Source organism: Berghia stephanieae, chromosome 5, assembly GCF_034508935.2.
Source record: "Berghia stephanieae isolate SIO BIC M18660-M18661 chromosome 5, UCSD_Bste_1.3, whole genome shotgun sequence".
Classification (NCBI taxonomy): Eukaryota; Metazoa; Mollusca; class Gastropoda; order Nudibranchia; family Aeolidiidae; genus Berghia; species Berghia stephanieae.
The window spans coordinates 64,871,451-64,888,277 of NC_088364.1; the positions used below are offsets into that span (position 1 = coordinate 64,871,451).

A 16,827-nucleotide genomic window follows, 5' to 3' on the forward strand; every position below is an offset into this window, starting at 1 on the left:
TAAATGCATGTTAATGCAATGAAAACTGGGGCTTGCCTAGATTTTTGTATCTTTTGTATTGCCTCCATTTACTTAACAAATTTGTAGTTTTCGTAATAGTTGGCATCTCGGTAAGTGAGAGCCTAGCCCATGGAGTTGGGAGTTTATCCCAGTTTCTAAAGCTTGAAACAGACAATAGCCATTGCTTGCTATCTGCTATCATATCCTTTGGATAGTAGGACACTAGTTACACCAGATCTAACCAAACCAGCTACCCATTCACTGCTGGGTGGACATGAGGAGGAGGAGGAGGGGTGGGGGCAAAAAACATTCTTGGCGTCAACCACGATCGACTTTTGCATATGTAGTGACTACTTTGCTAACGGAGCAATTGGGAAGTCACATATAGTCATGCCAAAATTGTATTTTGTTAAGGACAGTCTAGATGATAAAAACTTGTTAAAATCATACTCAAAATATGAGTTGCATTTATGTGCACGTTGTTCACAAATTTATTTTGAAATTCTATTTATTCAGCCTACTCTTTATAGAATATATTTTTCGTGGGTTTTGTCCAAGAAAAACTAAAATCAGTTGAAATGCAATGACACGAAATGCATAATGGTCAATTTCACGGTAAAATCGTAGCTGTTACGGTTTGAAGTTTGACTTTTTAGCTGAAGAGTAAGAAAGCATTAGAAAATAAATACAGCAATAAAAAAACACAACATCACCCCTCTCTCCTGGAGCGGGGACTGGGCTTGGAATTATGGCCCTAAGTGGTTGTGTGTGCTTGAATGGTCTGTTTTTTGCCCTCTGAAAAGTTTGCCACTATGGAAATGATTATAGGCTTAAACTCAAGAGAGAGAAAAAATGTTGGATAGTTTGTGTTTATTGTTTTGTTTGTTTGTTTTTTTTTTTTTTAAATGTGAAGATTTTTGTGAGTTCTTAAAATGGAATTTACACATCAAAGGTTCTGATTATTCTGTTAGAGTGTAGCATTGATTTTAAAGGACTACTTCTTTTTTTTTACAACAATGTCATTCAGTTGCCAGACCTCCTCATATGTGCACCTAGAGGGAAGTTCATGTTTACCAAAATATCTATGATGTAATTGTTATAGAGCACATTATCCTTTAAACATGTTCAAATCGCTTTACAAGGGGTTCCTAGCAAACAGCAACTCTTAACAAGTAGACAGAGACATGTCACCTGTTAGGCGATATTACATTATTTTTTACGGACAAAGACAATGCTGTTAACGGGCAGGTACTTATTTTACCCCTGAATACGATGAGAAATTGTTACTAAATACTAAAAATAAAGCCTTACCAGGGACTCAACTATGCACTACTGCTTGGAGGGGGACTCAAACCCAGAACCTTCGTTTCGAAGGGAAGTTTCATACCACAAGACCACAGAGCCAAACAAACGTGTTTTTACTTCTTTTCTTTTACTCCTCCATTTCCAGCGAATTGTCATTCAGAAAAGGTGACATCATTTACCTTTTGCGGCAAGTGGACAGGAACTGGTTTGAAGGAGAACACTATGGACGAGTGGGGATTTTCCCTGTCAACTATGTGGAGGTAATATCATGGGTTTTTTTGGGGTTTGTTTTTTTTTTTTTACTGAAGAGGCATTCATCAACATCATCATCAGCATCATCATCACAACCACTGTCTAATCAGTAATCATTATCATCATTACCATCACCATCATCATTGTCATCGTCATCATCATCACAATCATTGCCATATTAGTAATCGTTCTCATGATCATCATCATTGTTGTTGTCATCATCATCATCATCATCATCATCATCATCATCATCAACATAATAATCACCACCACCACCTGTCTAGCCACCATTGTACAATATTCTTTAGTACTTTTCTTTTTTCAACCCTCCCACTTTTTTCCTCAATGAATTTATTATATAAATATAACATACATCATGTCTGATATCTTATGGTTATAATATTATTTATTTCATTTCACACATCAATTTCTATCCATTCTTTCATAGTCCTTCATAGCCATTCGGCTCATGGAGCCAGAGTTGATTCCAATGTCCATAGTGTGAAGCAGACAATAGCAGTTGCTTGCTACCCTTTGAATAGGCTGCTAGTCTATCGCAGAGTACTTTCAACCAGATCTAACAGACCCAGCTACCCAATCACTGCTGGATGGACAGGGGGCAGGGATCAGAAAAAAAATCTTGACATCACCCAGGATCGATCCTAGCCCCTATGCGTGTGAAGCAAGTGCTCTACCAACTGAGCTATCAGGACCCACTGGGTCATTCCTTGTCCACTCATTACTTTTCTTAAAAGTTGAAATCACACAATGATCTTTTTTTTTTTTTCTTTGAATTTTTTTTTTTTTAAACACAGGTCCTGACGTCCATTGAAGCAGCCAGAACAGCAGCTTTGAGTGCAGAAGGAGAGTCCAGAGCCAAATACAACTTTACTGGACAGTCCAGTGTGGAGCTGTCACTCAGAAAGGTTTGTCCGTACTTCTGGCATATAACATAACTTAACATATCATAACAAGGGTTGCCAAGGTCAAAGGCCTTCAAATACCCTTTAAATAAAAAAAAGAAAAGAAAAGAAAGAAAGTTTCAGGTCATAATATTTTCCCAGATATGATCATAACTATGATCATCATTTACATCGTAAGCAATAAAAAATAGGGGGTCCGAATAGCTCAGTTGGTAGTGCACTTACTTCACACGCAAAGGGACTGAGTTCGCCCCCATGTGCAGTCGGAATTTTTTCTGCCCCCACCTCCCCACCCCCCTCACTCCTGTCCACCCAGCAGTGGATGTACTTTGCGATAGACTAGCGCCCTATTCAAAGGATAGCAAGAATTTGCTATTGTCTGTTTTGCGCTGGGATAAACTCCGGCTCCATGGGCCGAATGGCTCTGAAGGACTACTTTTTAATTAAAAAATATATGGGTTAAAAGCTTATTCATCAAATTCCATATTTTGAATTATGGAGCTCCCTGTCGAATGCATTTTTGAATTTATTCATAGTTTTGGAGTCCTTGGTTATAGATTTCAAACGGTTCCATGTATCACATACCTGCTAACTCTTCCTTATTCTGTCACTGTCGTTAAAATACTGATTTTCAAAACTAATGATGATAAGAAAGTGAGGAATGGGTTAAAAAAAGGTGAAAAAAAGAATTTTATGTTTAATCATTGATAAAAGGGAGTTAAGCAGGAAAAACTAATTATTCTTGCCTCCCCTTCCCCATTTCATTCCCACGTGGTTGTGGTAATATTGAGAGGTATCCATTTGTAAAATTTTGGCAGTTAATAGTGATAGATTTTGGAAAGTAAGTGGAAAGTAAAATTACAAATTCTTATTTTTTAAAAATCTCAAATTCCTGTTTTCTGATGCTGTGATTCCACCTTTGGAATGTGGAGGAAGGTTGGCTCAAGTTTTTATTTTATTTTATTTATTTTTTTAAAAGATTATCATATTTCTATTTCTTAAATATATAGGGCGAATTTGTGACCTTACTTAGACGAGTGGACGACAATTGGTATGAAGGGAGGTCAGGAGGTCGGCAAGGAATTTTCCCCGTGGCATATGTGGAGGTCAACAAGGAGCCGTCAACACCCCTCATCACTCCAGCACCCTCTGTGATCACGACACCCATGTATGGTAAGTACAAATGAAGGCTGGTTTTCCAAAACTCGTTGTGTGGATTTTTCTACTTTTTTAGATTTTCCATCGGTAAGATTAAATACGTATCAATTGACACAATAATTTCCCTAGATTTATGTGAATTTGAAGTTTAAATATGATAAAATAATAGACTGGATGAGAAATTATAAGGGGGAATAATCATCAATATCTCAAAATGGGGGGGGGGGAAACGATGTTAGGGAGTTTTGGAAAACCACTCTTCAATTAGTCAAAGTGCAATGGAAAAAGTTTTAGTTTGCTTTGGGTTTATCTTTTTTTTTTTTTTGTGTATCTTTGATTTGTTGTCCCTTTCCTTTTTCCCCTTCTTATTCCTGACATTTATTTCGTTCATTTTTTTTCCCGCCATACAGGAAGTCCTGAAATGTTGTCTCCGGTCAGTATGGAGGCTCCCACTCCACCACCTCAACCGTCGCCCAGTGCTTTCAACCAACGCACCCCAAACACAACCTCCTCTGCTTTTGGCTTCTATAATAACAATAACGCGAACAACATAAACAGCCAGCCGAACCAGTATCAACATCAACCATCGTCATCGACCTTATCATCTTCGTCTTCATCGTTCCCCTACAATAACACTAGCAATATGAACGGTAACAGCATCAATAACAGTCTTAGCAGTTCAGGCGGTTCCCAACGCTACCCTTACAGCTCCCAACCATTGAACATATCTCTTCAAACTGGAGGTCAGAAAGGCGGTCCTCCCTCATCCAGTCCTCAGACGAACATGCGTCCAGGCTGGACGGGAAGTTTAGATAGGTCAAGGTCGTCACAGACCCCGCCCAAAGCAGCCAACGTTCCACCAATCAAGATGGAGCTGTCGAGTAGTGCTACCAAATCCAACACAAATAAAGTTGCCGATGATGACTTAGCCTTGACGAGGTAAGTTTTTTTTTTAGAATGGAAATTCTTAAACTTGAATGTTAATCCATTCAACAAAATGGGGAATAAAAATATGATGTCAGAATACTGGTTCCAATCTCCTTGGAAGTGTGACACTGATCTAACGGAGAACTGGATACATACCTTATGCAATTCATCTTTTGGTTTCAGAGGGATGGCATCTTGTTTTCTTGTCAATAAAGATCATCCATCCCCGCTCTTTCACTTTCACAACTCGTAATCATAAGAATCTGCCTATAGCGGGTGGTTGGATGGGAGCATCACCCTTGAATCAGATACCTATGATGTTCGCATGGGTGTACGATCCGATAGTGATGTCGTTTCTTCTTCTCTTTACTAGCCTATCCTGCTTCTTTGGTTTGTGATTGTATTTTTGCAGTTAGCTTATGATATCTTTAGGTTATGATTTTGATTTACATTTGTACTATTTTTGTTGGATTGCTTGTTTTTTTGTTTCAGCGGTCTCTCATATAACCTCAATTGTGTTGGAAGAGACCTAAAGCAACAAACAAACAAACAAAAAAAATCTGCCTATACTATACATAAAAATAGTTATGCCTTTTAATGATTCAGTGTCACCTATTTATTTTTAGTCCTCCAGAGGACTGATTGCACATTTCTAAGGTGTTTTGAACTGGAACAGGGGAATGTGTGATCACTACCTCTGCTTCCCATTGAAAAGCCAAATTCTGTCAGGATCGTAATATCCATGGAGCTGGAGTTTACCCCAGTTTCAGTAATTTTAAAAACTGGAGCATTTATATAACACAATTATCCACTAAACGTGCTCAAAAAGCTTTGCAAGGGGTCCCTATCCAATAGCAACACTTAACATGTAGGTGAAGCGGACAATATTAATTGCTTCTACCCTTTGTATAAGACGCAAGTCTGTTGCAAAGTATTTTCTGCCAGATCTAACAGACAGAGCTACCAATCGCTGCTTAGGGGATGGGGGGTCAGAAATCAATCTTAACGTCACTCAGGATCAATCTTAGTCTCTTTGCATGTAAAGCGAGTGCTATACCAACTGAGCTATTGGGACCCCCAATTTATATTTGTACCAAACATTAATATATTTTTTCCTTCTTCATGCGTGTGTGTGCGTGTGTTGATTTCAGGTACCGTGCCATCTATGCCTACCGTCCAATGAGTGAAGATGAGTTGGAATTGAAGGAAGGAGATGAAGTGTTTGTCATGGAGAAGTGTGACGACGGATGGTTTGTTGGTACGTCTGCCAGAACTGGACAGTTTGGCACATTCCCTGGCAACTATGTGCAGACATTTTAATGTGAGTGGATTATTCATTATCTTGTAGTTCCTTTGATTCTTTTTATAAAATATTATCTGAAAGCAAACTCCAATGAAGTTAAGCTTTAAGCAAAATATACATCTTTAAGATTTCATATATATTATTATATATATATATATATATATATATATATATATATATATATATATATATATATATATATATATATATATATATATATATATATATATATATATATATACATTGGAATATTCCCCCGAATCTTTTAGAGAGACACTCTCACTGTTTTGTTAATAGCTAGCGTGGTTTTAGTGGTACGTAACTTGGAACAGTAAAAAAACTTTTGCAAAATGGACAGGAATGTCTCGTGCATCTTACAATATTGGATTGGATTGGAATCCTGAAAAAGCCAGCACTGTCAGGCCAGAAAGATGAACTGACTTTAAGCGATGTTGACTTTACCCATTATCATTAGCAATGGAACACAGATAAAGATCAGAACATTTGGGATCAACAAGAGATGTTGACTTTAAGCAGAAGTTGACTATAACAGTTTGGACTTATACAGAAATTGACTTAAAAATAGTGTTGACTTTACTTTAAGCAGAAATTAACTTTAAGCAGAAGTTGACTTTAAAGAGTATTGACCTTAAGCAGAAATTGACTTTAAACGTACGTGTTTCTTTAAGTAGAAGTTAATTTGAAGAGTTGCTTTAAGCAGAAGTTGACTTAAGAGTGTTGACTTTAAGCAGAAATTGACTTTAAACGTGTTTCTTTAAGCAGAAGTTGATTTAAGAGTGTTGACTTCAAGCAGAAATTGACTTTAAGAGTGTTGACTTCATGCAGATTCCACTGCATACCCGTCATATCACGTGTCACTATTGTCACAAAAGGAAAGTCAGAGACCTCCATAAGTGACCCATCTACTCCAAATATTTTATGTTGGTACAGTTTGTGTGGTAAAAATTGAATTTATAGCCTTTTACTCATAATTTTTTCTTCATGGAAAATAAACAAATTTGAAAATTTATATATCGCAATATCCACTAAACATGTTCAAAGTGCTTTGCAAGGGGTCCATGGCCAACAGCAACATTTGACACCTGATACTGATAGGCAATGCGCCAAGGGAGGCTCGAACCCATGATCTTCTGATCCGAAAGTGACAGTTATACCACAAGACCACATATCCGTTTCCTATGCAGCATGGTACCGATTGATCCAGTGTACGGCTCTTAGGGCTAAAGAATGCTGTACTGTGAGAAGTGAGAATTTTAAAAAATAAATTTTAAATACATTAGGCTTTTAACGAAATCGGGTCGAACGCCGAACCCGAACGCCGAACCCGAACGGATATAGCCTTCTCACGTGACCATGAACGAGATCTGGATAGTGAAGACTCTCAAGCGGTATGCAGCATCGGATCTAAGGTCACGTGATAGAGGATAGCTTGGGTTGCTGTTGGCTTGTGTTAGGGGAGGGGCAAGGTCAGTGTCATTCAATAGTATATAATTGTGCATGTGGCGCTCTATACAGAGAGAAAATTATAAATTGATTACGGGGGGAGGGGGGGGGGTGGGTTGACCCACAAACGATCGAGGTGTTGGGCTTCGGGTAGACCATGATACGAAATCAAAGAGAAAAGGCCGCTGGTACTTGGATGGTGGAAATGGTAGGGGGGGGGGGGGGGGGGGGGTAGTGACAATCAGCATGGGATGTATATATTAACATTAATAATATAGGCAATAGATGACCAGGGATGTGTATTGTTTGTGTATTGTTTGTATATGTTTGTGTGTGTGTGTGTGTGTGTGCGCGCACGCGTGTGTGTGTGTGTGAAAGGGATTACACAAAAACACCTTTCTCTGTAGCTTCCAAATGATTACGTATACGATAAATTTGAAACCCACATTGTTTGAATCAGCTCACTAATTAATTCCTGAGCCTTGAGATGGTGACGCAACTATTACATACAAGACCTTGCAGTCGAGACGGCAGGGCTTTTGGGTTACACAACCACTATTTACCCATCGGTCAGCGGTACTCTTTGATGTATACAACACTCACCGCCTTTACGCAAAGCCGCCTGCCCATAAATCAAGAGATGGTCTCCTAACTGTTCACAAGCGAACTGTCAAACGAGCAATCGATGATTGGATAAGAATCTCAAGATCTCATATAATAAGGTAAGTTTTGGAGAGGTGATATCCCCCCACCCGTCATCGGACAGAACTTTCATTGCGTTATATCATATGAGCTCCGCCTCCTCTTTCTATTCGGGAGTGACGAGATTAGACGAGAGGACGCGAGAAAAAAAATGGTCACGTGTTGGGCAAGTCGTTCGTTAGGCGAGCTTCGGTGTCTAACTATAACTCCGTATTATTTGTTTGACATTTCTAATCCTTTATGACTATTATGTCTAGAAGTTTTATTATGAAATATTCCTTATTTTACGACCTGACTTACTTAATTAAGCCCTTCACCCTAGTCGAGCGGGTGGTTGGATGGGAGCATCAACCTTGAATCATTTACCTATGATGTTCGCATGGGTGTACGATCCGATAGTGATGTCGTTTCTTCTTCTCTTTAATAGCCTATCCTGCTTCTTTGGTTTGTGATTGTATTTTTGACAGGGGATATTTTTTTTTCTGTAAATCTTCTGCCTGTTTGTTCTTGGTTATTTATAATTTAGCTTATAATATCTTTAGGTTATGATTTTGATTTACATTTGTACTATTTTTGTTAGATTGCTTGTTTTTTTGTTTCAGCGGTCTCTCATATAACCTCAATTGTGTTGGAAGAGACCTAAAGCAACAAACAGACAGACAGTCACCCTAGTCGAAGCAAGGCCATTGATTATGCTTTGCCATTTGACTCTTCTTGGCTCCACTCTAATCGTCACTGTTTATCATTTTGCTATTTTGATTTAATTTTTCCCCCTCTCTCTCTCTTCTCACCAGATCGTTTTTACTACTACGAAGAGCCAGTGATAAAATTTGGTCACCTGACTTAAATGAGATGTCACTAACTGGCCATCATCAAGGAATGACTTGTGTGAATGCCATCTATTTTGTTCCGTATTTGTGCCAAAGTTATAATGACGACTATATCTTAATTATCTATCCTAGAGATGATATGGACAAAAAAAAAAAAAATCTGTAAAGGTCGATACTGAGGAGATGATATAACATAGTGGCAGCTAGTGAAATTCTTTCATTAGGTGTAGACTCAAATAAAATTCACCAGGAGAATTATTCACCTTAGAAGGGACGACGACTAAGACCACCTCCCAAATGTGTACCCCAGATTGAAAGATATTCAACTAATATAAAATGTACATCATTTGATATATTTTACTCTTCCCTACACTTTAGAAAAAGAACATCGGACAGGTTATTTCAATGTCAAGATATATCGTATAAAGATATTCAAAAAGTGGTCAAGTCAACCGGCCTTAGTCACCCCCTTTCCAGGGTAACAAACTTGAAATAGCATTCGGTGTTGTGGATTTTTATTGACCATTTTTCTGAATGTCAACATTTGTAGAAAAATGAAAAACAAAGTTTCATCCATTTCAACGACTCATTTATTCTTGTTTAAATGATTTATATCAGTATGGACAGCCTACTTGAATTTAGAAAATATTTCGGTTATTCCGATTAAATCTTATTCAAAGTCATGACTGTTTCTTTAAATAATAAAAAAAAAAAGAAAAGAAAACCAAGTAACTGGATTATGAATCCACCACTGCAGTTCTTATTTCAAAACCACAAATCTTCAACCGTTTTTGTTTCAATTTATGTTTTTGAAACACTCCTCAAGTTTCATTTATTAAATGATCAGTCGTCAGCATGTAGTAAATTGAAATTAAAAAGTATGCCATACTCGTGTTGTATGAAGTAAGAAAAAGCTGTTGTCTTTATAAACAGAAATGGAATATTTGTGAGAATTCCCATGGGTTAACATGAAAAGTTATGTAGCTTTACTATATAAATCGGAATGTCTCGTTTCTCTTTGTTGAAAAGACAGAAATAAGACACATTTTGATGCTGCAGATAGTGTTATTGTGGAAATATTACTATTATTCGAACATATCTTTAAACCCATTTTTTTTACAAGCATTTATAAAAAATAAATTTTCATTATTTTATTAACACATTTTGGATTTGTTTGTGAATTGTCTTTCTTTTTTATTTCCTTGTCAATTTGATTCATTACAGTATTTTGTTGGTTACATCTTTTGTTATCTTTTATAATGTTAATTATGAAGTCATTTGCAGCTTAGTAAATAAATTTAATTTCTGTACTTTTTGTTTTTTTTTGCTTATTCCTGTAATTGCAAGTAAACTTTCCTGTTTTCAAATCATGTTTTATCAATAATGTAGATTAAATTGATTGTTTAATATTTTAAAATGCAGACTAAGAAAAGGCGCTGAATCTCAATGTTTTAAAAATTATTTATTGGCAAGTACAAATTTGCTATGATCCATTGTATTTCTATTTGTTTTGATATTAATAAAGTATTAACTATAGAATTGTAACACATTGGTGTAACGGACTGCCTCTGTGAGAATGCTAAAGGTTTTTAAGTGGAAGTTGTAGTTGTAGTAATTTTTAGGATTGAATTTGCATGGATGATTTTGGGGTTTATTTGTATTTATTTATTTGTTCGTTTAATTTTCATTTATAAAAACTACAATTGTACCATTGTTCCTTTTTTTTTTTTACCAAGGCATTAATCACACCATTATCATGACATCATTTTCGTTAGTCGACGTATACTTAAAGCCTATTTATTAGTTTTTATATTTTTTGTTTTTGTTTGTTCCATTGGGTTTTATTTTCCAATCAGATTTATTTTAGCACTTGTCCTTTTTCTTAATGAAATGTATAGGATACGAAGGGGGAAAAGCAATATTTATTTATTGATATAATAATATATTAATTTTGTATTTGTGTTATTATTAATGAAATTCAATTTATTGTGTGAGGATTTTTTAAATACATACAGAATGTAGTATCGTACAGACTGTAGACGAAGTTTTGCTTTCAACCGTGGGCTAATCTAAGGAAACCAATAAAGTGTTTTTGGAAAAGTAGTTTGACATATCCTCGAAAGCAAAGAGGTTGTGAATTACAAATATTATTTGTAAAAGTAGATTTATGGTAATGAAAATAATCATTACTATTTTGCTATGGTTGGTGAAATTTGCTGCTGATAAACTACGTTCTTTTGTTTACTTTTTTAATATTGAAATTAATATATGTTTTATTATGTACTGCATGCCCTAAGTTAAGAATCTTAATTTTTTTCACACGAAAGAATGAGTTCTATGCTTGATTTAAATTGTTGTCAGTATGAGGGTGAGGAATGTGTGAACCTATGTGTGTAAATACTAAAATATCATGAAACTCCAATTTCCATATTTGTCTTAACACAGTCATATTTTCCTTGTTAACATTTGGCTTTATAATGTAAACATTACTGAAGTAGAATGAGGTCAATTATTTTGATACTATTTCAATTTTAAAATATAATTATTGGAGGCTCAAAAGCTGAGTCATCGAATGAACACAGGTGGAAAACTTACCGAAGTAATCATGTGATTATGAAATGAGATTTTGTTTCTATTGGATTCACATAAAGCATTCTTTATGAAAACCAAAATTGTAATAAATTGGCATTTTGTATCGATATGGTAAATTTTAATGACATGAAGCGAGTTTTTGGTTTAAATAAAAAATGGCTCAAAACTTTTAATCATGTTCTTGACCAGGAAATTGCTATGCGCTTTGTGCAGTAGACTATTCTACAAATATACATGTGTAATGTAATGCTAAACACAAAATACATTATTCCATCTCATTTCACGTGTCATTGACATCGGGCTCTAACCCTGTAAGTGCAGAAATATTGCTTTGGAGAAAAAAATTTTAAATCTTGAGTAACTGGGTGGGGATCCTGACCTCCCATAGCGGGCAGGGAGGTACATACTGTGTCTTCTATCGCCTTATATCTGTTATCCAACATGCTTTCTGTCTTTGTCTCGGAATGAGATTACTTGGTTTTTTCCTGACACTCGTCGGAGTCCTAGCTTGGAGGGAAACAGTCAAATGCATAGTTATTGTTTTGAGAGATGATATTTTTTTTCCTTGTAAATCATCTCTCTGTTATGTATTATTATATATGTTATTTTTAATGTTTAATGTAAGCATCTGAGTGTATTCCTCTTTCTTGGATTGTGTGCTTGTGTCGGATGAGACTTATAGGTGGTCTCAAACTGAGTACTTTGATAGTGTGCTCTTGGAATCTACATCTGATCCCTATTTGTTCCCAGTTCCCCTTTGTCTTACTTTCTCTTGGGTGCTTTAATTGTAATTCTAGAACTTTTTACTATCCCATTTTCTTCCTTTTTACTGGCGCTGATATAACCTAAATGTGTTGCAAGCGCCGTAAAACCCTTAAAACATTAAAACACATAAATCTTGAGTAACTTTTGTTTATTGTGTTTGAAATTGAAAATAAAATGCGGATGTAGTGACTTATATCATCACAACGTTTGACTATCCTCACTATTTGGGTATCTCGGTTTTACTTGGTTTTGATTTAACATAACAGGAACACCCCATTTGGCGCTTACGTGGGTTAGTATCCGAATCAAGACCATTCTCGTCTTTGTGATGTTAAACTATAAAGTGACATGTGTAAGAGTTATATATATAATTCATAATAAGGTTATCCGTATTGGTGCTAGTTAAGAATTGTAATACGGGAGAATGTACGAGGTGTGAATTTTTCAAAGCATAAACCATCATTGAAGTCCTGTGTTTATATATTATATAAACCATATTTTGATACCATGTATAAAAGTATAATACTGTTTGTGAATAGAAAGTTTATTTCTTTTATAGTGTATATAGTAGTCTGCGAAACCTGTATGAAGATATTACCTTTCATCAATGTCTGTTGACAATGTTGTAAATGACTTTTCTAATAAATTGCTCTTTCTATCTAGTTTACCCACATTTCCTTAACGGTTACAGTCTATTTAGCTGATTGTTAGATTTTAAATGTTCACAATTTCTCTGTTTAATTCAATAATGGAAATTCCATCATCAAACCCAGTTGAATTATTCAGTTAAGTCAGTGTGTTAACAAACCCCTATCTCAATTGGAACATTAATTTATTCAATGGCCCTCGCCAGTTATCAATTCCGTTTTGCACTGGGTAGTTTCAGACCAGCTAATAATAATTATTACAAATTTTTTTTAGCCATTATTCCTTATTAGTCACAATTTAAATTTTTGCTCCAGTCTTACGATTTAATGACAATGTTAGAATATCAGGGGTCTTTTCTTTGCACACAAACCATATTTACTTAATTAGTATAAAGTTAAAGTTACATACAAAGAAAGGAGGCAAAATTTTGCATTATGAAGTGATACAGATTTCTTCCTTTGGTGACTTTCTATATATTTTTTTTATTTTTTCAAAAAGAAATATGCAGATTTTTTACCCTTACCTGTAGAGGGCTTTTATTCGCTTTATTTTTATCTTCTCTCCTAAATGTAGAGAAACATCGAACAATCTGAAAAAGCAATGCATTCTCTTCTAGAATCAAATCAAGCACTTAGTAATGTTGACTGCAGCTCCTTTTGTTTTGTTTTGTTCTTCATCTCTATGCAATCTTTTGATAAAGAAATCATGTATGCAGCAAGTTGAATCATGCATCTTTGTTGTTGAGTCCAATTATTTTACTTGATTATTTAAAAAAACTGATATTTTATCACTTAGGAAATGATTTTTCAAAAAAAAAAAAAATGATCTGAATTTCTGGAAGTTATAGCCTTGAAGGAATAGTGGACAGGTCAGTAGTCAAAACATATTATAGGACTTCATTAATTTCTGATGAGTGAAAGGGTTGTTGATAATTCATGCTAATATTTATTTGAATTTAGATTTCAAAATGGTGAGAATCGCTTTCCTATTTTCAAAATTTAATTTTCTCCCCTCAAATTATAAAACCAAATGGCATTTTTTAGTGAAACTTACAATATGAAAAAGAAAAAAAAAATGAAAATTAAAATATTGTGGGTTCGTTGCCACGCAAAATTATTCTTTAAAAAGTTTTTTAAAATGACATACTTTCGTGGTAACAAATGCGTGAAAACCCATAAATTTTGTAGTCCAGGATTATCATATATGTTTTTTTTCATCCGAGTTAGCCAGTAATCATAATTCTATAACGGTATCAGATATCATTTCAAACACGCTAAGAGTCCATGGGGAAATGATTGTAGTCTCAGCAGTTTTATTTGTGTACTTGTAAATCAATTTTGTGATGTTGACTGAAATAAAATGTAGTCTGTGCTTGTTAATGTTAAGCTCATGATTATAGATATTTATATCTACAACCACCCCCCGACCCTCTTCCATTTCCTCCCAACTTTCTTGTTCCTGTGTTGACTCGCTCTTGTCATGGATAAAACCATTCATCATAATAAAATAAACGTGTTGGTTAGACATATTTCTCATTGATGATTGGTTGTGTGAGTTGTTTTTTTTTTTCATATGGAAAGACAAATAATACACTACCAAATTTTATAAAGATAAGTGTTGAATTGTAAGCTTCAATTTATTAGACGAAGACAGATACTGTACGTTTTGGGTTTTCCCTTTTCATCAACAGGTAATGTCCACAGTATCAGTCTTCATCTAATAAATTGAAGCTTACAATTCACTCCAGTACGTACTTATCTTTATTTTTTCCTTCGAACTTCAAGCCAACATTTTATACAAGTGTAAGGAACCAGCATTTTACAAATTTTCTGGATACCTACCAAGGAGTGTCTTATATACAAGTTACAAATGTATGTCAAACAATCTGTTCGATATATAGCAATTGCCTGCTTAGTTCAAAGGGGATGTGAATTACAAAATACAAAGGTAAAAGTTCTTTCAAAATCAACCAGCAAGCGCCATCTCTATTCTTCTTCTTCGCACGAATCAACCAATGGACATAACTAAAAAAAAAATGAAAATAAAGGTCAAAGAGTAGAACGAAGTTTCTCTCTCTCTCTCCAGTCATGACTTTCTCCACAATCCATTACCCGGCTTGACATTTTGGGCAGAGTCTTTTGACCAGCCCATGATAGTGATAGGCAGGAGGTCACTTGCTGTGTCTTCTGTTTATTGAGTTTGATATCTGTTTTCATCTTGGAATGGAAATAACTTTGTTTTGTCAAGGGAGTCCTTGGCTAAGGACATATACTTTTGGGGTCCTGACATAGAAAGATATTTCAGCTAGAGAAAGTTTACATTATGGGACATCTGGCAGGTGCATACAATTCAAGAAGCCTAGAGAGATAAGATGGCGCTTTATCATTTAGGTGGGGGTCCTCACTTCACTCACAAAGGGACTGAGGTCAATACAAGTCGAGATTTTTTCTGACAATGAGTAACTGAGTCAGATACATTTGGCGGAAAGTACTTTGCAATAGAATAGTGTCCTATCTAAAGGATAGCAAGCAATTGCTAGTCTGTTTCACGCTATAGAAACTGGGGTAAACTCCGGCTCAATGAGCCTTATTCTTAAGGACTACTTTTTTTTTTATCATTTAGGTATTTGAACACCATTGGTGAGAAAATGGGAGTACAGGGTCTTTTTCAATAAATGGACATTGCACCACCCATGGGTACCCGAGTGTAACACCACCAAAACAAAAAGTCCAACGTACAACTGTCATTGCATAGAGTACTTGCTTCAGACTAGTGCAGGGCGGTTCTAGGCAAGCTTAAGGACCACAGTTCTACGGTTCCTGGGAAATGAGAACTGCAAGGACCGGTCCTTTTCGAACATTCTTGAGGGACCTTGGGAACGTATGTGATGTGTGTGTCTGCGAAGATTGATGGAGTGTGTCAGGTCAATGTTAGGGAGTTGAAAGGAAAAGCGATTGTTAATATTTTGTCTGGGGCATGCTGGACCAAAAGTATGGGAAGAGTTTGTTTTGATTTGTTTTTTGGCTCCATTCCTTTTTTCTCTTTTTGTTCGGCTATGTGGTATGACACTCGCTTTCGGATCAGAAGGTCATGGGTTCGAGCCTCACTCGGCGCCTAGTTGAGTCCTTGAAAGACTCTTTACTCACATCCTATCACCGTACTCAGGTGTAAAATGAGTACCTGGCCGTTAACAGCATTGTCCTTGTCCGAAAAATTGTAATATCGCCTAATAGGCATGTCCCGTCCTACATGTTAAATGTTGCTGTTGACCAGGGACCCCTTGCAAAGCGCTTTGAGCACATTTAGTGGATATTGCGCTATATAAAAGCTCAATTTAATTTACATGTTACGTGTTGCTATTAGTCAGGGACCTGTTGTAAAGCGCTTTGAGCACATTTAGTGGATATTGGGCTATATAAAGGCTTAATTTTTTTATTTAAAAATTAAAAAAAAAAAAAAAATTTCTACCTTTGGATAGGACGCTAGTCTATCCCAAAGTACTTTTCACCAGATCTAACAAACCCAGCTACCCATTCACTGCTGAGTAGACAGGGAGTTCAGATCTCTGGCCCTTTGCGTGTAAAGAGAGTGCTCTATCTACTGAGCTATCGGGGCCCCCAAATATTCTATTGGGGATTTTAAAAATACAGACCTTATAACTGTTATTTTGGAAGGAAGACAGAGATAATATGTGAAACTCATATTATTTGATTAGTTAAGACACCAAACGAAATTTTAATAATATTGTATTATTTTAAATGACAACAATGTGATAGATAGGAGTGGTGACAAGAGATAGACAAAAGAAAACAAAAAATCGGACTTGCTAGGTTCGAAACACACACAAACACATCTTTAGTAGTCACATTCATTTCAAACAATAACCCTTTTGAGAAGAGGGGTGCTGCCTTCATCATTGTCATTGCGATCATTTTGCAGTAGTAAATTTTGAAATGGT

At 35.8% G+C, this 16,827-nt stretch overlaps 1 protein-coding gene across 46 annotated transcripts in view; it reads left to right on the forward strand.

Annotated features, from left to right (window-relative positions):
• LOC144973405 (uncharacterized) overlaps positions 1-9,430 on the forward strand; it is a 265,478-nt gene extending 256,048 nt beyond the window's left edge. For all 46 annotated transcript variants that reach the window (XM_078915810.1, XM_078915814.1, XM_078915815.1 and 43 more), the window contains 6 exons: positions 1,451-1,565; positions 2,373-2,483; positions 3,491-3,653; positions 4,049-4,577; positions 5,717-5,886; positions 8,829-9,430. In XM_078915810.1, the coding sequence (XP_078771936.1) occupies positions 1,451-1,565; positions 2,373-2,483; positions 3,491-3,653; positions 4,049-4,577; positions 5,717-5,885 (1,087 nt within the window). In that variant the 3' untranslated portion in view covers position 5,886; positions 8,829-9,430. The remainder of the gene's footprint in view (positions 1-1,450; positions 1,566-2,372; positions 2,484-3,490; positions 3,654-4,048; positions 4,578-5,716; positions 5,887-8,828) is intronic.
• Positions 9,431-16,827: the final 7,397 nt, after the last annotated feature.